The 23183-nt window shown below is 38.1% G+C and overlaps 1 protein-coding gene across 4 annotated transcripts in view; it reads right to left on the reverse strand.

Annotated features, from left to right (window-relative positions):
- Window positions 1–23183, reverse strand: part of EMB2411 (DNA replication helicase) — a 55608-nt gene that overhangs the window by 2399 nt on the left and 30026 nt on the right. For 2 of the 4 annotated variants that reach the window (XM_020673113.2, XM_088867269.1), the window contains exons 14-26: window positions 22481–22536; window positions 22237–22294; window positions 21254–21364; window positions 20925–20981; window positions 9481–9615; window positions 9094–9354; window positions 4882–4956; window positions 4543–4664; window positions 4336–4408; window positions 2122–2226; window positions 1181–1348; window positions 330–399; window positions 92–243 (exon numbers count right to left, since the gene is read on the reverse strand). In XM_020673113.2, coding sequence (XP_020528772.1) covers window positions 92–243; window positions 330–399; window positions 1181–1348; window positions 2122–2226; window positions 4336–4408; window positions 4543–4664; window positions 4882–4956; window positions 9094–9354; window positions 9481–9615; window positions 20925–20981; window positions 21254–21364; window positions 22237–22294; window positions 22481–22536 — 1443 coding nt within the window. Of the gene's footprint in view, window positions 1–91; window positions 244–329; window positions 400–1180; window positions 1349–2121; window positions 2227–4335; window positions 4409–4542; window positions 4665–4881; window positions 4957–9093; window positions 9355–9480; window positions 9616–20924; window positions 20982–21253; window positions 21365–21964; window positions 22104–22236; window positions 22295–22480; window positions 22537–23183 lie in introns of those variants that run through there. The other 2 variants (XM_088867270.1, XM_088867271.1) reach the window with 2 other exon arrangements.

Below are 23183 nucleotides of genomic sequence, written 5' to 3' on the forward strand. Positions count from 1 at the left end.
GAATGGCTGGCTGAAAACTATGATTATTGAATAAATACAATTAACAATTTGCGCATTACTTATGTTGAGATATGATGACAGACAAACGTACTGGTAAAGTGATCTGCCCGGCTTCATCCATTATGCATACATCAAACTTCTTGTTTGCGAGCAATGGGTGTGTTATCCCTGAGCAAGTCACTCCAACTACACGGGCTTGGTCCATTTTTAATTTCATATCTTCTACACTTCTGATGTTCATAGCTGTCAGTAAGGTAGGGAATTAGATGCATGTATTATTGCTCAACAGAATCCTTGAAGAATGAAGAAACACAAAGGTATTCAAGAACCTGCAACAGAATACTGTTTAATTTCATCATGAATGGCTGCATCTCTTCCAAGACGTATAAAATCAATTCCCTGCGACATATGGTAGATACATAGTTAAATACAAGAAATTGAGACATACAAAATGAGAAAATATACAAGACAAACAAGTCAGATGATAACATTGAAGTTGTTTAGCTATATATTAAGAACAAATGAAGTAGGAATGGCCCATTTGAATGAGCATTTTTCGAAATATCTACAGTATTGACATTACAAACAAGTAAAGCTGAAGTCAAAAGTGTATTGGGACACTGCACTACATGACAGTCTTCACCTAGCTAATCCTGCATTTGTATTAGATTTGTCATGTAAACATCATAAGGGAACTTATGTCCACAACAAACTTAGTGGACAATGCGCATGCAAACCTAATTGGGAGATTCTTGCAAACTATTAGCCCTGAAACATAATTCATCATAATATTATTAAAAGACAAGCACAGTTACTTCCCGTTGATCCAACGAGATACCGAAACGCAAGGCAAACGTTAGAAACAACAATTAAACAAAACAACCATATCAAACTTAATAAGAAAGTAAAACTATGACGCGTAGAGTCATGATTCAAGATAGTCCTCTGTAAATTGTTAGCACACAAAGAAGGCATGAAATTCCTTGCTGGTTTTCGAGAATAAATACTTGTTTCACCGTATCGTAATAAAAGACAGATGGCTCTTAAATACTTGCTTCACTGTATCTTAATAAAAGACAGATGGCTCAACAAGCTGCATCAAAAAAGAGCATACCGATTTTATTTTTTAGAAGACAAGGTAATGCAACTCAAGCAGTACTGTGTAAGATGATCACATAACCTGAGTTTTCAATTTGACAAGCAAATTATCAACAGCTGAATTCGTGTACGACGTCAGCAAAATGGAAGAACCTCGCATCAACAATGCCTTCACAGCATGAACAATAGTAGAAGTCTTGCCCGTTCCAGGCATACCAAGAATAAGTGCATAATCCCTGGCTGCAAGTATCTGGATAAATGAAATAGCATGACAGAGGGACATTAGATGAACAAAAGCAATTCTCAATAAGGAAAACTTTTCAAATTAAGTCACAGAAGCCCATAAAAACCAATGCACCATGAGTGCTATGTTACCCAGGCACTATTAACAAGCTAAGTGTCCATTCCAACACCAGCAGTCCCAATATATATAATTGATGATTTACGTACGTTATCAAGATAAGACCCAACTATTCAGTATTTAGCTCATTCGCAGGGTGGGAACAGGCCTAGAGGCATCCCACCTGATTCGTGACAAGGCCACTGAAGTGTCCAAATGCCAACCCTAACAATGTTTTTCCTTGATTAAAAGCAAAACCACAGAAAAGTCTGATAAAAGAAATAAATTATTCCGAAACAAGAAAACTGATGAAGGAAGAAGAGCCAAAAGTGGGGGTCAGAAAAATTACAAAAAATTTTTGGAGTGATTGATTGAATATCATTCATCTGCACAAGCCATATCTAGTTTATTATAGAAAATCAACCATAACATTAGGATTCCTTACCTTGATCAATTTCAATAACACAATTTGACTTTTTACTTTGGTTTCATTAATATAAGGTATTTTTGTAATTCTTAACTACAGAAAATTCAAAGATGCCCATGGTCATTGCCATATCCAGCATTCATTCGTCCAGGCAAGATAGATTATGGCATATGAGAATGATATTTCAACATGAGAGTTGCTTTAGGAAGAGTGTAGGGAGAAAAATGCATTAGTATTGAGATAAGACAAAACTAACCTTATATAATGCACAACGTTGGTCATAATTCAAGTTTTTCTCATTTCTAATATAAGACATCACTGGATCTTGACTATCAATGATTCCTCTATCAAAGATTGGTTCCTGAATAAGAAAACATTTGATAAAAGAAGACCATTAGTCACAGGAGAAAAAACAATACCATTGACCACAAAAACATTTTAGTATAGTACATTTTTCATAGAATACACATGCATAAGAAAAGTTTGCATTATTACAGCGTCATCCTTAGAGAAAACAGGGAATATGAAAACATGTTGCTTCGCCAAAAACCAAACAAAATAGAAGAAAATGTCTATAACGGACAGAATGTCTGAAAGTTCAATGCCCTAGTTTCCATGGTAAATATCCTACCTAAAAAGAAAAGGGCAAGTAATATGTACAGTTATACAGTGGTACTAGTCACCTTCTTGAAAATAGACTTTTGTACCCCTTGCAAAACCTGCCCCTTATGAAAAGCATTCATTACTACTACAACATCATACAAAAGAAAAGAACAAAATTATGTTTATATATATATATATATATATATGGGGAATGATATCATGTCACCATGTCATTGTAATATAATGAAACAACCATTCTAGAAAACCATGTTTGTAGTATTTGTATGACACCAAATTTTAACCATGTTTGTAGTATTTGTATGACACCAAATTTTGTACACATGCTCTCTTCATCCCAATAATCAATTCCAAATAATAATAATAACAATTTGCACCCTAGATATGGTCAAAATGAGTGCCCTCCAACAATGAATCTAGACCATCCATTTGGTGAATTTCAAGATCTAGCCCTTTACAAATTCAAAATCAAAATTTCTTTTTTACCATGGTTAATCTAATGATACGAAAACAATCCAAAAAATTTGGAAAGAAAAAAAATCCTTGTAAAGCCTAGATCTAAGCATCTCATTAAAATGGATGGCCTATATTAATTGGGCTAAAAAACCAATTCATAGGGTGTGTTTTCAAATTTTGTTTTTTCGTGATTGTTTATTGGAATTAAAAGAGTGTATATCTAAAAAATAAAGTTAAATAAATAGCTCTAACATGGTTTTTAAAGATCCTTTCATTATATTTTTACTATAGAACCATTGTATGAAATCACTCTCCATATATATATATATATATGGAAGCCACTGCCCAATGCCTATTGGCAAATATGAACATCACCGTCTCACAAAATCGGACAGCGTGCGTTTTTCGACCGCCACAGATCTAGCATGTCCGTGGAGGTACCATCATGGACATGCTAGGTCCGTGACAGTAAAAAATTCAAGTGGAACAACAATGGACGGCGCATCGTCCGTTGCCGGTCCGTTCAATGAACCGCTACAGACATAGCAAGTCTGTGGCGGTGGCAAAACACAGTAGCACTTCGCCTATAGGCGTTTTTAAGGTTTTTCCTATATATATATATACACACACACACACACACACACACACACACACACACACACACACACACACACATACACACATAATTTTGTTCCAAATAACACCCCTCTTAGGAATATTTCCACTCTTTGACCATTCCAGACTATGTAATCTTAATAAATTTAAAATTTAATACGAATATATACCCTTAAATCAATTTGTCTGTTTAAATCAATCTCCCTTAGACAAATATCATAAGGCATTCTAGACATATGACTATCATGCCCCTTATATTTAAAAAAGCAACAAATTTTTTAACTGGTACTATTGTGTCATCCTAGTATATTAGTGACAAGGCCTTTTTGAAACCATATAGCTCCCATAAAGGCTTCCCAAGGGCAAATAAGAAAACCATGAAGTTGTTTTACATCCTAAAAAGAAAAAACGTTATAAAGATCCCGGGGGAGCTCCTTATCTTAACATAATGACGTCCTAAGACAAACAAGGAAGTAGCATTATTATGCCACCAACTACAATGGACATCTTTTATGAACAAGGCTTTTATTCCCCTATTTCCCATTGTGGTGCTCATATACTGAAATCGATGACACCTCTATTTGTTAAGGTACTTGTGTAGGAACTACAAACGTTGGTTGATTTATGTAACAAAATGATCATCAATATATTTCATTCAAGACCATGAATCTTTTGGGAAGCAATGATAGTTTGGATCCATTTCCTTCTCACCCTGCCACATGAATGACAAACCACTAAGAAACTAGAAGGCATGGCAAAGTGACAAGTACAGACTGACCTTGAGATCAACAATCATATTCCTTAGATGAGAACTTTGGGAATTAGGCAGAAACAGCTGCATCAAATTAGACCTTCAAGGAAGCAACATGTAGAAAATGTAAAGTTCCGTAGGTTTCAAGACCATTCATTTGAAATTACAACTCATGTAAAAACAACTTTAGAATTTGCACAGGAAAGCACAGATAGTTATGATCATAGGATATACCTCATAAGAGTACAAGAGAAAGAAGTTTCATCCTTGTCAATCCGCCATATCTCCTGAAAGATTTCAGCATTATTTGAGGATGATTTGCTGCCCGGAAGCCTTAAACGGCGAGACAAAGACACCTGGAATGTTTAGAGTAACTGTGCTCAAATGATCTCTCTTAACAGTGGAGACATTAGATGGAAAACCATCAATGTACAGCAAGTGATACTCTAGTTAGCAATTGAAATAAATCACATGGTAGAATTCAAGATTATTGATGTAAATGATCATTTACCAAACTCATAAAACACATGCAAAAAGAAATAAGGATAGATATATAAATAAAGTATCGCTTACAGAAACATAAAAAGGGCCGATGTCATAAATCAACCCACTTGCAATTGCTAAACGCCCTGATTCAGTACTCAATATCTACATGAAAAAGAAAAGGTCAATAAGCATTTGCAGAACACAATGACTTTCTTCAAGTACACATGCATTGCCTACACAAGAAATGAGAAACATGCATACTCTGTTTCGTTGCAAATGCTTTGGATGAAACATGCAATCTTTGGTGTAATGTATTTAATGCATGCACATTGAAAGAACAAGAACAACGTATAAGCTTTTTTTTTTTTTTTTTGAGAAAGTTAACCTATGTATTGAGTGAAAGTAGTATACAAAAAATCGGCCACCCACAAGTCAGGCGCTCAATGGCAAAAACCCTTACGGGTACAAAAAACTATACAATCGTTATACACAGACCATAAGGCCACAAAGGTGTTGAAGAAATGATCAAACCCAGGTGTGGGCTCGTTAAGATAGTTCAAGAGCCTATCGACAAGGTCCCATGGGGTTTGGAACCATTCGCTCCCTCTTTAGCGAGGGCATCCGCAATGGAGTTTGCCTCCCTCATGGTGTGCGTTCAGACAATATGCAAGTCCGTGCTCCGGTAAAAAATCTCATCAAAACGTGATCGAGCCTCCTAGGGCACGGGCCAGATCTAGAGGCCCAAGTGATGACATTAGCAGCATCCCCTTCGATCATCAAAGAGTTACCCCAGGTTCTATAAAAGTATCTAAGACCAAAGAGGATGCCAAGTTTGAGTCAGTGAGGCCTAAGAAGTGCGAAAAGGAGAATAAGGTTCGCCAGTACTGTCTCGGAAAACCCCTCCGATGCCCGAAGGGTCGGGGTTGCCTAGGGAACATCCATCGAAGTTAAACTTAATTTGTCCATTGGCAGAGAGGGACCAAAGAGAGGCCCGAGGGATTTGGGAAGGCTTAAGGAAGAGTAAGGCCCACCAGCTTTGGTGGAACTCCGCGAGCCAGAGGTGTCTAAAAATTTGTGGTTGCTCGCCCAAAAGATGACCAGCGACCGCAACTTTTCCAATAGAATATGAATGGCCCATCTGAACCAGGTATGAGACCACCCAAAAAGACGAAGGATGGAGCCCCAAAGTTGGAAGGCGAGCTTGCAATGCAGGAAGAGATGGGCATTGGATTCAGCATTGTTACGGCAAATGATGCACCAGTGGGGGATTTGCATTCCTCTCCTTGGTAGTTGTTCTGCAGCCAAGACCCTCTCGTGGATTCCGACCCAATTGAAGAACTGTATTCTTGGGGGAACAAGAGAAAACCACACTTTGCCCACTGAAGTTGGATGGGTGGATCTGAGGACACTGTAGAAAGAGGAGACAGAGAAAACACCTGAAGGGCCAGGGGTCAAAACTATCTTATCCAAACCCGATAGAGGGAGAAAGAAGGAGTGGAGTAGGGCCTGCAGCTTTAGGCAGTTCAAGGTCGTTATGGGGCCTTCTGAAGTTTGGGGACCATACCCTCCCAAGGGCTGAGGGTTCGAAATTCTTAGCGAACAAGGATTGGGGGTTGATGGCCAAGCGGAAGAGAGAGGCGAAAGAATCCTTAAGGGGAGCATGTTCAATCCAAGTATCTGACGAGAAAGCAATTTTGTCCCCTACTCTTGGTCGGAAGCGGAAGTTGGCCGAAAAGCGATTGAGACATGATAAGAATCCCTTCCAAAGACTTGAGGCATTACTAGGGGCCCCACTGCTAAGGAGCCAAGCATTAGGGGGGGCACCCATATTTATGTCGTACCACCTCTTGCCATAGATGGTCACTCTGGACTGCGAATCACCACCACCATTTGCCAATGAGGGCAGCATTGGTATCTCTGAGTCTACGAATGCCCAGGCCTCTTTAGACTTTTGGGCACAAACTTTATCCCAGGCTATAAGGTGGTATTTCCTACCTTCAGTGCCGGACGAGCAAAAGTTTCTCATTAGTTGTTCTTGGTGATTAGCCATTGAGGCCGGGATCAAGAAGATGGACATTTGATAGATGTGGATGCTTGAAAGGGTTGTCTTGATAAGGGTAAGTTTCCCCACTGTGGTGAGAAATCGGCCTTTCCACCCCACGAAGCGTCTGTTGAGCTTATCGATTATGTGAGACCATTGCCTAGCTTTAGGTTTACCGATGCCCAAGGGCAGTCCTAAATAAGAGGAAGGCAAGGGTTGTGCTCTGCAGCCCCAAAGATTGGGCAGATGAGTGACTGATTTAAGGCTTATGACCACCCCCATTATAGTCGTTTTATCAAGGTTGACTTTGAAACCCATGGCCCATTGAAAGCACCTAAGAAAAGGCACAAGGTGTCTACCTATTTTGGGTGGGCATCGCAAAAAAGAAGGGTGTCGTTGGCATATTGAAGGTGGCAGATGGTGGGCCCTCTAGTACTAGCCTGAAACCCCCTTACAAGGCCATCACAATACAACCCCGATATGGAGGAGCTGAAAACCTCATCTGCCATGGAAAAGAGGAAGGATGACATGGGGTCCCCTTGCCAAAGGCCCCTCGAAGATTGGAAGAGCCCCCTGGGGGATTCATTGGAAGGCGCAACGTATAAGCTATTTTCAAGTATATCATTTTGCAAGGTCCACAACTTTCAAATAATGAATATTGGCAATTTTGTTATATTTTAAGCAACAAAATTTTGCAGATTAAGGGTTCAGAATTGTAAAAGGCACACCAATAAAATCCTACAAAATATACAAATAAATGAACATAGCTGATGTTATATTTTGGCTGTACTTAGATAAGACAGAATAAATTTCAATCTACTTAAAACAAAGGAATGTATGCCCCAGGATGAAAAGAATAATAAAATAACCTTACTGGTATTACATCACAAATAGAACAGACAATCAAAATTACCTTCCAAGGGAAACCATACAATGAACAATACAAAAAGTAAAAAGACTACCGTACAAATGTAAACATGGAGGCATCATAACGAACACAGAGCATTTAGCACCCCCCCTCATTACACACGTCAGACATCGTAGGAGAGGATTTTGTGGCCATGTCATTTCTTACTCCAACAAGAGTGAACCAAGAACCACATGGTGCCAGGTGACCAATCTACTAGTACCAGGAAAGTTTCCAGCAGTATCCCCCATGAAGATAAAGATGTAACTTAACATTTAAATCCCCATTAAAAATAGGAATAAAAGATCCCCTATCATATCCCGAAATGCAAATTATAATGTGCAAATACATTTCAAATCAAGGATAGTAAAATATTCAATAAAATAGTGGTTTGAAGCTCTTCTAGGTTTCAATATTCATTTTTCATTCTTACTAACCAAAAGAAAGGAACACTAAAAAAGCAAGACAATTATTCAAGGCAAAATCATGGTAGATTCAGTGCCACCAACTCCTCCCATCAAAAGATTATATCTATTTGGCAAACCGGATATCATGGTGCTGAAGATAATTGGAAATGAGAATCATTTCCCCTACCATGAAGAGAAATGGAAAGCACTTTGGGCGGAACCAAATCTACCTAATGATACCGGAAATGCCAAACCCTACTCCCACTTTTGGTTGTTTTTGCTAACCCTCCTTGCACACAATCGTACTGTAAAAGTGTTCCCACTAAGCAGTTCCAGATCTTGTTTACCTCCCTAAATCCCTGTTTATTCAGTAAGATACGCAGCATATTGTTGCCATGCACAGGTATACAATGAGCACACAGCACAAAACAGTATTTCACAACATCCCAAGCTATCCCATGTGCAATATGACAGCTGGAGTGTCATTGCTATGATCAAAATCCGTCAAATGTTTTAATGACTTGGAGAGGAGGAACTACACACCCCACCCAGCCTTCAAATTCCACATCTGATGGCTTGGGAAAATGGATTTGTGTAGGAAAAATGTAGCACTAATTGTAGATGATCTCAGTTGCCATTATTTATTTGCAAATTTAAATACTATATTAATCAACAACAGTTTAAAATGTGTTAACAAGTGAGGTTAATATGAAATCAGCACGTGCACAATTTATTGGACTGTGATTAAAAGTAAGCCAAGCAATCAGCAAAGAAAGTGCAAATAACTATTTGCTGGAAAATCAGCTCAATCAGTATGAAATTCGTAAACCAAAACTCTGCATTTCATTGAAAGAACATCGAGATGCTCTATTAAAATTTCCACATGGACATTGAGTACCATATTCGAAACAAAAAGAGTATGAGATACAATAGAAGAATGATACCACATGGTCACCACACTTGAGAGCAGAATTCAGCACACTGGCTAGAGACATTGTTGAAGTAGAATCCAAGTTATCTTTTTTATCCATTTCCGATCTGTACAATGAGAAGTCTCGGCGAATAAAACGATATATGAATTGACCATCACTAGAAGCTTCCGATGGAGAAATGCCATTCGAAACATCAAGAATTAGTGAAGAAATGCAACCACCGCTACGTTCTCTACTACAACTATCCATTCGCCAAATTTCGCTCCTCACAACCTATGTTTAGGAAGCTGATCGTCAGAATACGACATCAAAACATATGCTGGATTCTACATCATATATATGTGCGCTACTTCGTGTCTGTGTGTGTGTACAAGTGAGTGAGTGTGAAAAGGTGCAGACCTGGGACTCTTTGGCTTCCAAGTCAATCAGTCGATCCCACTGACGAAGGAAATTACACTGAACCTCAGTCAATTGTCCCACATTTGCATTGAATAAATCTCCAAGTCCACTGCTCTCCATGTTGCCACCATGCGCCTACAACATTATGCCACGTCAAAGTTCTTTTTCCAGAACTTTCTGAGAGAGAACAGAAAGTTCTTACCCTCCAAAGAAACGTGCCTTAAAGTAATGAACCTTCTATAAGTGAACCATCAAAACCTACTTCTGTAGAATATCAAGGATAGTGGACAGTGATTTTTCTAGCACATCCAAAACCTACACTAAGGGGAGAAGTACATTATTTGTTTTCCAAGTAGCCAATTAAAATTTGCACAAAAGCAGTTTCATAACTGCCAGCAGAATACCTTTCAGTTACATGAATATTCAATTAGGTACTACAGAAAAACAACTCTACAAATTATAAGACTATTTTTTTTTGAAAGATTACAAACGATAAGACTATTGAACTCCATAGATGGAGTCTTAAACCTGGGAATGCGATTTCATATGACCTAACTTTGGAAGAATCGGAAAATGAGACATAATGGGCACCACTATGAAATGCCGTTTCCAGCAAATTATCCATATTGGCAATCACACAAGCTGGTTGATTGCTTCTTGCAAAATATGTTGGACAGACCATAATTATCATGAACGGGAACATGAGGAGTTTCGAGGACGGGAACGGGACTGCAGAGCGAGTCTATGTCAAAGTTCCCTAGACAGCGGAGCGAGCTTCGTACATGGTCCAGGGAAGGGAACAAGTTCCAGGACTTCTAGGGAGTGCATTTCTATATGGACGGGAGTGGTTGTGCCATTCTTAGGATCGGGGTTTCCAGAGATCACTATTTCAAGTATATTGTAAACTGGGAGCGAGTTCCATTTTTTGGTATGTCAATAATGGGCTCTTGGGTGGATAGGGGGAGTGGGCAAGAGAGCGGGGGGAATGGATAGAGGAGCGAAGTACTATGGATTATGCATCTTTTCTACCAAGGATGTGCTCTAATCAACCCCAATCCCCAAGAATGTGATACCAAACATGAATATGAAGATATGGTTGCTTTTCTTCTTTTTTTTCCCTCCCTTTGCTTATAGGATTAAAGTGATTAACTTTAGTAGATTGGCGAGAAAAGTCATTGAGTATTTAAGATGGTGTGATTTCTTAGTGTCCAGGGCTGCTGGCCCTTTCACATTATTTGGATTCATTTTCTTTATGCACGAACAGTATGCATGCCACCACCAATGGCTGTCCACCCACTGTCACCCTTGCATATCACACCCGAGTTGATAAACGTCCACATAATGATGGTACACAAACACAACATGATCAGTTCAGTATTACAATACAATTATAGTTTACAATGTGCAACCCATTCAGACTATACTCGAAGACTTGAACATAATATTAATTTATTTCATTAGAAATTCACCATTATTGTGCAACGCATCAACAAATTGTGTAACACATCCTTTTTACTGTAATGAAGTGTATTGATCGTGACCTCACTTCACAATAAAATTGCAACATGGCTAAATTTTGAACGTCCTTCCAATCTTGTCCCTACTCTAGTTCCCTGTCTTTAAAATTGGACACAAAAGTCATTGCAAAATGCGTGTGTGGTAGAAAATTTGAGGAAAACCAAATACTATATACGCATAAAATAAACTTTATAGGTGCATCTCACTTCCATGGTATAGGATACTCGGTTCTTGGTAAGACAGAACTGTGGTTCCGAATGATATTGGGGCCATGATCTTGGGCATGCGAATCTCGATCTTGCTTGCTGGGGACCTCATTCCCAAATAATAGGAATCGCTACTGGAACACGCATAAAATCAAATAATAGTTGAGTTCCCATAACTCCGGATATGAGATCTGAATAAGCAAGAAAGTGCCTGGAATCGAGATCCAGTCACTCGGAGCATGGGATCGAGATTCCAGGGCAAAAGCGGACCCCTACATGAGCACTCATGGTAACTATGGGACAGACTAGTCCAGACCATCTAATTAAGTAATAATCCATAACATGTCCCACCATGTGGACACTTTAAGAGAGCACCCTGCCTATGTTTAATAGCCGTGAAGAAAAAAAAATTGCTTGATTGTTCAAGAAGAAACATATGTTAGTTTTCACTGAGAGCTTGCATATCTACATTTCCATTATAATTGAACAATGCAATAGTTATAATAGGGTTTTAAGGCCAAAGGAACATTGGGACTTCTGAATAAATGATGAAACCATATCTACATTTCCATTATAATTGAACACTGCAATAGTTATAATAGGGTTTTAAGGCCAAAGGAACATTGGGACTTCTGAATAAATGATGAAACCAGTCATGAGTCTACAACTAGCCTAAAGAAGAAATGATGGGCGGAACTGGGGGTTGACACTATCTTTGGATACATCACTTGCTTGTATGTAATGGGAATTTTGGTTTTCTTTGTGGGGCTTTACTTCTCTGCAAATTCTAAATGTTTTTAGAGTTAGTTAATGTTTTGTTGGCTTTGAGAATCTTCAAATTCAGGGGACTTTGCATTCCAGATTATTATATGTATCAATTATGGAAGGCCAAATAGGCAATATTTGTACTAGAGCTAAGAAAAGTCTAGGTTCAATGTACCTTGGAGGACATGTTAGGGGTCTATTTAAGTGTATAATCATTTTTATAAAGACATTGTGGAGCCACAAAAATTTAGTGTTGCCGGAATTTTTGTTTTGTTCATTGTTTACTTGGTGGAATTTATCTCTCAGGCTTAAAGACAAAGCACCTTCCTTCTTTAGAAGCTCTTGAATGGTGGTTTGAATATGCCACCAAGAAGATCTCGTGGAGCTGTGATGGCCAACTGATGGAGAGGTGAGGAGCTGCAACAACTTAGGAGACAACTAGATTCACTTTGAGTAAAGAGAGATGTTCAAATACAATGAGATTAGAACCTTGGAAGATCAACAAAGGGATTTGTTGATAATCCCTTCTACACATGCACTGCATGAAGAGCCAGAGTTTCCAGATCGAAAATCAAATATATTTAGTCCTTGAGAAGAACTCATGACTTTTAGAGTTACAGGTGAAATACCTGAGTTTCAAAGTTACCTTCAGCCAAAGGATTGACAAGAACCACTTATTCGAGCCTATATTTGCGATACTTATCTCAAGAAAAAATGGCATTATCATTTGCAGCACCCATAGAGGAAAAGCTGGTCGATTGTGATAAACCACCTATCCGTGATGAAGTGAACAATGAACAGCCTAACAAAAATCTCATATTTTACTTTGAGAAAGATTTTTTGACAAGATTTACACTCTTAAAGCTCAATGTGGGTATTAAAACCGTTGACCCATTCCCAAGTGATAACTATGGATACTCAAGGATAACACAAAAAAACCATATTGAAAACATTTTGACAACTTCAATCTATATAAACATCAGCCAGATTCTGAATGGAGAAACCTAATTAATTATACAGAAAATTTGAATAGGAATCATCTTAGACAGGCTTCAAATTGTCACTCTAAGAATAGGAGCGCCAAACTGAAAGGAGAGTAAGGGTTCTAAGATTCAGAGAATAGTAGCAAAAGAATTTAGAATGTCTGCATTCATCACTTAATAATATACCAGTGTATATAATTTTGCTAGTAATGGAGGTTAGAAAAACGAAACTTGAGAATGATATCAGTCATGCTGGACTTACATGAACTTACTTTACAAACTTACAATTATAGGAGTCTTAGATACGATAGCTCCTGAGCTTTGAGTTCAGATTTCTCGCCATAGCTGCATGAGTTAGCTTTTTACTAAAATTTGTATTTCAAAACAACTTTATTGTCTGATGTATTATATGTCTCTTTGTGGTCTTGTAGGACCACACCCCCTTTTTTCCTACCTTTTACACTTGATCTCCCACCATTTATTGCTTTAATTATTATTATTATTGCTTTTTTCTTTTTCTCAAGCTCTCTCACCACGTTTCTCTAGTAGCATGTGTTGTCCAACATGTGTTTGCCACTTTGACATGTGGCATCTATAAGACTTACATTAATGACCCTCTTGATACATGTTTGGTGAGGTATCTCTTCTCATCTTTTTGTATTTAAGGCCACCCCACCTTCTCTCGAGCTACTTCTTCTTTTTCACACATTTTGGAGGTACGAAACTCTCACACTCTCTCTGAAACCGATATTGCTCTCTCTCTTGCTTTTATTACAGTTGTGTTTTTCCCTTCAAATGATCCATGTCCAGGTACTCTGTAAGAGTAGTACATATTTATTCGAGCCTTTTGGGATGAGAGAGAATATAGAGAGAAGTACCAAATGAGAAGAGAATTTATGCCATGAGAGAAAAGTGAGGTACGGGGAAGAGCTAGTGAGGTACCATACTCCTCTCTAGTGACAGAAAGAGCTAGATGTGGGCGAGCTACCATACTCTTTTGGGTGTACTCTCTCTATTGAGAGAAAGGATTGTTTTTGAAGCTTTGTTCTCTCATTTTCAGGTAACATTTATTGTTATAAGCTCTTTAATTTTTCCTGATCGATGTCTGTATTACACCAATTGGATGATGTTTGTGTTATGAGAGAAATCTTGTTCCAATTGATGCTTGTAGCATTATACCAATTGGAAAAACATATCAGATTTTAGACTGTGGTTTTGTATGGGTCTTTTGAGTATCCAACTCAGAGACGCAAGAATTTGTTTTCGATCTAGCCGTATCCAGGGAGGGTACTCGTCGGGACCCGTTTGCACCTTGGAATTTTATCCAGACAGGGGCGTTTAACACTTCGAAGAAAGCAAACTCCTCTCGTGCCTCCAAATCCCTTTAAACTTGGTCCCGATTATTTAGGAGTTCATGTCCATCGTGATGTCTTGTAAACCATGGTGAGACCCCCAATAACCAACAATTTCAAAGTGTTAAAGCATAAGTTTTTCTAGAGATGTCTATTGATGACTCGCTAACTTTAAGTACCAAGATAGTGTAAGGCCAGATCCCCGGATATTCTCAGCCACTTTTGTTTACCTCCGAATCCGGCTCTAATTCTTACAGATTCCGACTGGTACTAAGAGAGTTTGGTTTCCAGATATAACCTCTGAAACATGTTTCGATTCTACGGGAGTCCGAATTGTATTAAAAGTGTTCTAGTATATTTTATGGCACTACCCCTGTCTCGGGGAGGTATTGCTGAATTTTTCTCCAGATTTGAGGTAGTGAAGACTTATCGATCGTATGTCAAACTTATCAAGTGGCAGTCAAGCTTATTGAGCATTTGTCAAGCTTATTGAGCAACTGTCAGGCTCATCAAACGTATGTAAGGCTTATCAAGCGTCTGTTAGGCTCATCAAGCGTATGTAAGGCCTATCAAGCGTCTGATAGGCTCATCAAGCATAAGGCTTATGGAGCGTCAGTCAGGCTCATCAAGTGCATATAAATCTTATCGAGCATCTGTCAGGTTCATCAAGTGTAAGTAAGGCTTATGGAGCATCAGTCAGGCTTATCAAGTATATGTAACGCTTATTGAGCGTCTATCAGGCTCATCAAGCGTAAGTAAGGCTTATGGAGCATCCGTCATGCTCATCAAGCGCACGTAAGGCTTATGGAGCGTCAGTCAGGCTCATCAAGCGTATGTATGGCTATCGACCATAAGTCATGCTATCAACTTTCAGTTAGACTATGGATTGGAAGGCAGACTCGATCAACCGTCAGTTAACCTATCAACCGTCAGTAAAGCTATGGACTGTCAGTTAAACTATCGACCGTCAGTTAAGCTATCGACCATCAATTAAGCTATCGACCGTCAGTTACGCTGTCGACCGTCTGTGAAGCTGTCGACTGTCTGTGAATCTATCGACTATCAGTTAAGCTATCGACCGTCTGTGAAGCTATCGACCGTCAATTAGGCTATTGACTGTTAGTTAAGCTATTGATCGTTAGTTGAGCTATCGACCATCAGTTAAGCTATCGACCACCTGTGAAGCTATCAACCGCCAGTTAAGCTATCAACCATCAGTTAGGCCATCGACCGTCAATTAGGCTATCGGCCATCAGTTAAGTTCTCTACCGTCAGTGAGGCTATCGACCGTTTGTCAGGCTATCCATCATCTGTCAGGTTACCCACCATCTCTCAGAATACCAATATCAAAGAGTTGATCCATGAGATGACTGTTGGAAGATTGTTGAAAGTATTTACCCAGGATTTTAGTCAGGCCAAATCAATTTTGATGATGCACATTATTTAAGATGGCAATAGAGGTAGAAATTGGAAGGTGTGTAATGTACAGACCATTGACGTCTGCCTTCTTGTCATATCTTTGTTGATTTTATGGTTGATCCGATCATGTGCAGATGTTCTGCAGGCCTTAGGCTTAAGTGACCGATGTATATCGTTTGTTATGTTCTTCAAAGTCAGTATAGTAGGGGATGATTTGAAGAGCCACCAGACATGTTCACTATTGAAGCTTGTTTTTGCGACCTACAGAATGGTGAGGGTGACATTGTCCTGTAAAAGGACTGCCCCATCTCTGCCAGGGTTTTTCGAAAAGGGACATTTCAATTAAATTCACGTCTAGTGAGGTCCTTATACCCCAATATCCGGAGATATTTTTATTATTGATTTTATGCCTTAGAAGGCATGTTTTGTATGGGACCTATAGTAAGGCACCTTGACCTTAAGAGGCCCAAACTTGAACCTAGATCTCTCATGTGTGTTTTTGTGGGCTATACTGAACACAACAAAGCATATAGATTTCTAGACCTAGAGTCAAACATGGTAATAGAGTCCATGGATGCAGAATTTGTTTGAACACATTCACTGGTAAGCAGGATAATGAATATGAATCTTGACATTGTAAACGTAAAGTTGGTGACCGTGCAAACCCTAAGCACTTAGAACTCAGGAGAAGAAAGAGAATTGGGAAGGCAATTGTTTTTTGTCATGATTTTCAATTGTATATTTTGGAATAAGATCCTAAAACCTTCGAGAAGCCATGTCCTCGAGTGATGCTCCTTTCTGAAGGGAGGGGAGGTAGTCAATGATGAGATGAAATCAATACTGGAGAATGATAAATGGATATTGGCAGATTTACCTACTAGTGCTAAGCCCTTAGGATGTAAATAGATTTTCAAAAGGAAAATAAAGGTAGATGGTACAAGACTGGTTGCAAAAGGGTTTAAACATAGGAAGGTGTTGATTTCTTTGATACCTATGTACCAATTGCTCGTATAGCTACCATTTGAGTTCTCATTGTCCTGGACTTTGTATACCATCTAGAGATTCATCAGATGGATGTCAAAACAACTTTTCTCCGTGGTGAACCAGATGAAGAAATTATATTGAGCAACCTGAGGGATTTGTCCTTAAGGGACAAGAGCACAAAGTTTGTAAACTTGTGAAATCCCTATATGGTTTGAATCAAGCACTCATGCAATGGCATGAAAATTTAACAAAATTATTTCATCACTCAGATTTTAAATCAATGATACTGATACCTGTGTTTACGCCAACGCTTGTGATAATGTAGTAGTAATAATTTTCTTGTATATAAATGTTATGCTCATACTAAGCAGCAATATTGCATGCATCAAGGATACCAAAAACTTATTGTCTTCTGAATTTAATATGAAAGACATGGGGCTAGCTGCTGTGATACTTGAAATTAAAATAGTGAGACATCCAATTGGGTATGTTTTAACCCAAAGCCACTATATAGAGAAAGTGCTCAAACATTGGATCACTTTGATTCCAAGCCAATTTCAACCCCTTATGGTGCTCACATTAAACTCAGAACTATGAAGGTTTTGTTTCCAATTAGATTATGCCAGAGTCATTGGATGTATAATATATGCAATGTCATGAACTAGACTAGATATAGCGTTTGCACTGGGTAAATTGAGTAGATATACAAGTAACCTAGGTCAAGAGCATTGGAATGCAGTCTATAGGGTACTGAGTTATCTCAAAGGAACCATAGACTATGGCCTACATTATGTTGGTGAACCCGCTGCACTGGAAGGATACAGTGATACAAATTGGATTATGGATTCTGAAGAATCCACGTCTACTAGCGGATGAATCTCCACTTAAGGTGGGGGTGTATTTTTGGGATTCCAAGAGGTAGTGTAGTATCTCCAAATGATTGGAGAAAATTGCCTTGGAATATTGTGAGGAGGCACTGGCTAAGAACTTGATGGTAGACCTACCACCTGTTCAAGGCCTAGGCTTGCAGTCTCATACTATGTGACTATGAAGCCGTTGTATACGAAGCAAATGGTTAGGGATTTATTTAAGTAAATCCAATTATACTTGCTTGATGCACAATCAATTGAGACTTATGCTTGAGATGGAGTAATAGCAGCACTGCATATCAACAAACCCAGCACTTGGTAGAATATTTAATGAAAACTTTGCAAGGCACCAAGTCTGAAAGAAAGCTATAGGGATGGGATTGAGCCCAAATGAATTTTTGCCCCAAGACGATGGGAACCCTACCTTGGATAAGGAGATCCCAAGTCCAAGGTTCAAAGGGAAAACAAGTCACTCGTGCGATGTTTGATGGTTGTGGGTACCACAAAATATTATATTATGAAAATGTATAAAATTTCTGCCCCATCCCTGGCTGTGTGGTACATTTACTGTAATGAATCGAAAGGCTGAGCTTCGCTCTTAATGATTCCATTTGCCTAGATGATGTAAGGCGTAGGTTGGGATGTCACACTGCAAAACATCTTCCATGGATTCATCTATATGAGTCTGGAAGTGGAGGCTACTTCCTATGGGAATTGGGAATTCTTTAGAGTGCTCATGAAAAAAGGATTGGTGCAGGCCTTTAAAAGCACAAGTCTTTAGAAAACCACAATTTTTAAAAGAGAATGTGTAGTATGTGGGAGGCTTATCAATAAAGGATATAGTTCAAGGTATGTCCACTCACTGTCCTGATAAGGGTTCCGCATAACACTACGTGGAGGTTCAAGTCCAAAAGCACATTCACTTATGCATTCGTCTTTCCTTATATTTTTGGAGAGAGCTCTTATTGTTTCGAAACAGGTGGGGAATTGTTAGCTTTTTGCTAACATTTGTGTTTTGAAACAACTTCATTGTCTGTTGTTTTATGTCTCGTTGTGGTCCTGTAGGACCACACCCTCTTTTCTCCTAACTTTTACACTTGATCTCCCACCATTTCTTGTTTTTTTCTTATAACTTTTTTCTTTTTCTCAAGCTCTCTCACCATGTTTCTCTCCTTGCATGTGTTGTCCAACAGTGTTTGCCACTTTGACATATGGCATCTGTAGTACTTACATTAATTACCCTATTGACAAATGTTTGTTGAGGTACGCAACTCTCACACTCTTCTAAAACCGATATTACTCTCTCTTGCTTGTATTATAGTTGTGCTTTTCCCTTCAATTGACCCATGTCCAAGTACTCTGCGAGAGTAATACATACTTATTCGGCCTTTTGGGATGAGAGAGAATATAGAGAGATGTACCAAATTAGAAGAGGATTTATGCCATGAGAGAAAAGTGAGGTATGGGGAAGAACTACTGAGAGAAAGAGCTACATGAGGGTGAAGTACCATACTCTACTGGGTGTATTCTCTCTAGTGAGAGAGCTACATGTGGGTGAGGAACCATACTCTTTTGGTTGTACTCTCTCTAGTGAGAGAATGGATTGTTTTTGAAGCTTTGTTCTCTCTTTTTAAGGTAACATTTATTGTTATAGGTTCTCTTATTTTTCCCAATCGATGATTATATTATATCGATTGGATGATGCTTTTTTGTGTTTGAAGACTATCTATTGGATGATGTTTATGTTGTGAGAGAGATCCTGTTCCAATTGATGTTTGTAGCATTATACCAATTGGAAAAACATATCGGATTTTTAGACCTAGGTTTTGTAACTCATGTACTCAAGAATTTATTTTCTGACAAGTCTTCTGAGAGTGTAACTCATGTACTCAAGAATTTATTTTCAATCTGACTGTATCCTAGAAGTGTACTCACGTGGACCCGTTTGCACCTCGAAATTTTACTGAGACAGGGGCGTTTAACACTTCGAAGAAAGAGAGCTCCTCTCATACCTCCAGCTCCCCTAAAACTTGGCCCCGGTTATTTGGGAGTTCATGTCCATCGTGATGTCTAGTAAATCGCGGTGAGCTCCCCAATAACCAACAGCTCGGGTATAAAGTAAAAAAATAAATGTCCAAGCACCAATCTCGGCATGCCTGCACAGAAAAAACAGTGCCTTCTCTTGTTCAAGTGGGCAACATATTGGGGAATATAAGAGTTTATCAACTTTGATGATTTTGTAACGGAAATTACAATTATTGGCATGTCGTAACATTTTCCTTGCTTTAAGAGAAACAGTTTTTACATTAATATGTAATTAGTTCGATATAGCAATTGTTCCATAATAGGAAGTAACAACATGGCGTCACCAAATTAGTGACCATACTGATTGGAACTATATCCAAAATCAGTCCTCAAAGTGTTTCAGAATTTCAATCAAGTAACTGGTATGGTTTCTTGTCTGTGTATTTACCAATATTAAGGTTAAAAAAGAGTAGGATGTGCTTTGATCGGTATGTTTGATATGGTTATTTTGTGCATTTTACCGCCACTGATGTTCTCCTTTTGTATCCCATCACATTTTTCGAGGCCTTATTACCACTTTCAGAGCAGAAGTTACCATGCGTCAAGGTGGAAAATTGATTCTGCCACCCTCTGTCAGCAACCAAACTTATTGTGATTATGCTAAAGAACAAGGGCATGTTGGTCATAAGGACAACAATTCCTTATGCGCCTTATTTCGTATGTTTTTCTTCGAGTTTTGAATTTTACTACATCAATGTTGGAACCAAAAGGAGCCCCTCTGTATAGATCTTTTCTATCAATCACAGTGGTTCAATGAACCCAATGCTGCACACAAATCCATAGAACCATTCATTGTCTATAATAATGCAAAATTTGTCACAGAGTTTAGAGGAAAATGTACCTAATTACTATGGTGACAGCCCACATATGCTCAAAGCAATACAAACAGAAATAATATAATTCCTTTAAGGCGAAGTCAAAGAATAGAGTCCTAAAAATATGATCCATGTGTACATTGCGCAATACAGAAAGAACAAAATAATACATCAATGGACAATCTACGTCTCCAAACATCACCTTTCGAACACCCTCTGCATGCCATTGAGAAAAGTACAGAACGGCCAAAACCAAAGGTACAGATCATAAGTACATTTAATAAAATAACAACATTGAAATTCTAAGTGCAAGCATGCATTAAAGGTGATATTGGTGGCTGAGATGCTCTACTAACATAGAAATCTCTAAATGTTGTTCACTTGACAAGAGATACTATAAATACACTTCCTCAAACATGAAAGATATTGAAAGAAATTTAATAGTTACCTTATGATAAATGCTGCAAACTCTAAGGTGGCGACAGCTTTGGCACATGTTCATACTCTGAAATTTGTAACAGACTTAAAAGGCATCCCAAGACATTGTGCTGATGCATACTCTCTTTCAACTACTAAGTTATCATCTTTTCATGAAACAGCTTTACATTCAAGAAGCCTAGAATGCCCAAATGCACTACAAACATAATAAGGACATTAGGTTTTGGTGATTTTACATATTTTGGGAGTCTTTGATACAGATATGATAGCCATTCTCAAGTCTTTATGCATTATAGCAAGAAATACTTTATGCAGCATAAGATTGAGCAATTTATATACCCTTAACATAGGAGGCAGGAGTTGGGAGGTTGCTGCCTTTAAAACATCAGATGCAAGTTCATTGCGACGCATAATCAACCCAATCAATTCAGATCGTGTAACTACGATCCCCTGTAAATAAGTTTGGAGGCATCTAGATGAAGGCATTAAGATAAACTTTGAAGCAAAACATGATATGAAAGTATTTGTAAGAAATAAATCAACTAAATGTTAAGCATCAGAAAATTATAAAGAAGATTGTATCACATGCTCTGTTGTCAATTCCCATACAAAATAACCATATCAAAATTTTGAAGGAAATTTCAAAATTGACTAGTGATATTGAAGAACTTATAAGCAATGCACACTTCAATTTCAGAATGGAACACAGGACGCTCCGGAAATCCATAATATCCAATACAAAGCTCCATAGGAGCATCTCAGAGAATTTTCAAGTTTGATGTTACCTCTCTTGGGAACCATAGCTCCTATAGAGTAAAGGGAATAGGTATTATCAAGAAGTACGAAAGCAAAATTCCAAAGGTAAACTGAGGTCTCCAGTTTGCATGGCTACAAGAAAATTCCTTTTACTTCTAACGTGTGTATGAAGGTTTTCCCAAACACTACCCCAGCCTGCTTATATTGGAAGGTTAAGTTTGTAACTACAAGTAAAATCCTATTACTTGTAGCAGAAGTGATGGAATAGTCCACAGATTAGTAAGCTGATGATACCTCTTTCTCTTATGTAATAAGGGATGCCAATGAAGCGCCTCAATGCCTCGCTATAGGAATGGTTATCAGAGAGGAGCTAAATCTATGGAACTCCAGTCCTCTTCTGAAAGATCGCTACCAATTCTACAAACTCGTAAATCTTGATCATTCGCATTAATAAAACATTAGTAACGAGAACGGAATTAATATTGATTATAGAGTTAATTGAGAAAGGAAACACTCTTCTAACAAACTATCCAATGAGAAATACAACAGCAAACAAAATCGATTACCTGTGTTTGATCTGTATGGAGATAATAAAGAAGACCAGAACCCATGTTCTGCATATACCTGCAAGAATACTCCACAGAGTTTTAATACCAACAAGCATATAGATCAATAGACATGACCTAAAATGTGACTCAATAGATGGAAGCATTCTATCTAAAGAGCCATGCAAAATGTCATGCAAACAACATACAAAAACTCAAAAAAATGAAGTTAAATGATATGAAAAAAGATTAAATTCCAAGCCACCTGTCAGACATGAGAAGGGCGTACAGAATCACCTGAGCACGATGTTCCATCCCAACCTACAAGAAAAAAAAAAAAAAAAGGCAAACTGTGATCTTACGGCATATAATGCAAAAAGTAAACGTTCTATAAAACAACTAGAAAGTATAAGCTGGTTAAGGACATGTAGGTTCAATCCCAATATTCCCTTACGGATGTTTGGTAACTGGAACCTAGAATTAAAATTGAAGATTTCTAATTCTGAAATCTTGAAGGCAGACAATGGAATATTTGGTAAATGGAAAATACTATGTTTGTTAACTAGTCTAAAATTATGGGGAATTTAAAAAACTATATTTGGTTTAAGCTGAAATTTTCAAATTTAGGACATCTGAAAATTAGCCAATTTCAACCATTTATCTAAATTTTTTTGTAAATCATATGGTAGTGCTTGTTAAATGAATGAGATTTCGAAATCATAGCTCATACATGATATGTCTAAAGAATTTGACAACCTCTATATCCAAAAAAGAGAAAAAAAAATCAGCACGTCTAAGTATTTCAACTTTATATTTTATTTTTTCCATATAGCAAATTGAGCTCGCAACTTTTCCTTTTATAGTTTTCACCCTAAAGCACTTTTAAAAATATAGACATAATCTGGAAAAAAATATAATGATCAAAATATCGTAATAGACAGTTAACAACATATCTAAGTATTCCAATT

Source organism: Amborella trichopoda, chromosome 5, assembly GCF_054954075.1.
Source record: "Amborella trichopoda isolate Santa Cruz 75 chromosome 5, AtrichopodaSantaCruz75HAP2 v2.0, whole genome shotgun sequence".
Classification (NCBI taxonomy): domain Eukaryota; kingdom Viridiplantae; phylum Streptophyta; class Magnoliopsida; order Amborellales; family Amborellaceae; genus Amborella; species Amborella trichopoda.